This window comes from Protobothrops mucrosquamatus, unplaced genomic scaffold (assembly GCF_001527695.2).
Source record: "Protobothrops mucrosquamatus isolate PMUCROS unplaced genomic scaffold, P.Mucros_1.0 scaffold482, whole genome shotgun sequence".
NCBI lineage: Eukaryota > Metazoa > Chordata > Lepidosauria > Squamata > Viperidae > Protobothrops > Protobothrops mucrosquamatus.
In genome coordinates, this window is record NW_015386802.1 from 10588 (window position 1) to 12177 (window position 1590).

The 1590-nt window shown below is 33.0% G+C and overlaps 1 protein-coding gene across 1 annotated transcript in view; it reads right to left on the reverse strand.

The window, feature by feature from the left end:
• Positions 1 to 1230: 1230 nt before the first annotated feature.
• Positions 1231 to 1590, reverse strand: part of PTPRN2 (protein tyrosine phosphatase receptor type N2) — a 519027-nt gene continuing 518667 nt past the window's right edge. The window contains exon 20 of the mRNA XM_029284276.1: positions 1231 to 1302. Coding sequence (XP_029140109.1) covers positions 1231 to 1302 — 72 coding nt within the window. The remainder of the gene's footprint in view (positions 1303 to 1590) is intronic.

A 1590-nucleotide genomic window follows, 5' to 3' on the forward strand; every position in this document is an offset into this window, starting at 1 on the left:
ATGTCCCCAAAGCCAGTTCCATTCTCTTGAATCAACACATGCTAGGCACATGGAAATGTTTTAAAAACATTACTCCATGTGCAAAGAATCAATTAAGAGAGGAAACTTAAATGTTTCCTTTTTAAGTACGTTTTATGGGGCACTTTCAAATTATTTTACAGAGGCAGCAGTATTTACTTTCAACAAATATAAGCGATAAAGAAATATAAGTGATAAAGAATAGAAAATCAGAAGGGAAAGCAGGTAATTTCAGGTTTATAATTATTCTGCAAATTCAAGAATATATCGAAGAACTTGCTATAGTTTAAAATACAGTAACAATGCTAGCAATTCAATCAGATAAGAAGTAGTTAGAAGAATCTCCTTAAGATCTTTAAAACAGTGTACAGTGTTTGGTTGTTTAAAAAGATAATGTTAAGTTATAAAAATAGAAAGAAAATCAACAAGTTGTCAGCAGAGGGCTTTTAAAAATCTGTTGAGGTTAAATTATTCTGCCTCCTTTTTTCTCATTAGGGCAGCAACACACAATAAAAGTTTGTTGTGCTTTTAGAAACTTGGGCTCCTGCTAACTCGACCGACATTTCCTCCATAGCTGTTATAACCATGCAGGTCCCTGAACTGAGTTTAAGATTTGCTTCTATTCATTACAGAAAGTTGAAGAAAAATCAGCTCGCTAACACACAGCATGAAAGGCATCGTTTCTTTATATATAAATTGAACTTATATTTGTGAAAACATGAGGGATTATACTATGGGCTTGCTTTCTAAAAGCAGTCTCACAATGCTTTTAAAAGTATTAATCTCCTCCACCCCAGTTTATATAGTTTTGGAAAAGTTGCAAAAATGTAAGAGAATGCTATGTTGCTGGAAATACACTGAATGCATTGCTTATCTACAACAGTGTATATTTTCTATTAACAAGATGTGTATGTGCTTTCCAAGTGTGAAATTTAGGACTTCATTTATGTAAAAGAAGTAGAGGGATTGCTCTTGTCACTTAAGGTCTTGGTGTATTATTATTTATGATTATCCTAACAAGAATAATATACACATTCTTGGTTGAATTTAACCTGGCAATAGAGATATGTAAAGGACCAATCAAGATGTAGTTACAACAGCAGACACACAATCAGGTCACATTTCCAACAACATTCACAGGGTCCAGGAATAATGAAAGAGAGAGACCACCCAGTCACATTGGGAACCTCCAATTAACCGATCACGGGCTGCTCACTGTGGAAGTGCCTTGAGTATTGCGTTCACTTCTTCTGCAACTGCTGTCAGGGCAAACTCAAACTGTTCCTGTGGACAGAACATTCAGAGTTGATATTCTGCAGTGTTTCTAGAAATTCTCATGAAAACAATCAGGACCTGGCAGTTTTTTAATAATAATAATAATAATAATAATAATAATAATAATAATAATAATAATAATAATAATAATAATAATAATAATAATAATAATAATAATAATAATAATAATAATAATAATAATAATAATATGGATCATCGCACAGTCAGCCAGATGTTCAGACTGGATTTGGATTTTGTCTACCTATCGAGTCCTTCCCAAGAACCTGGGATAGGCAA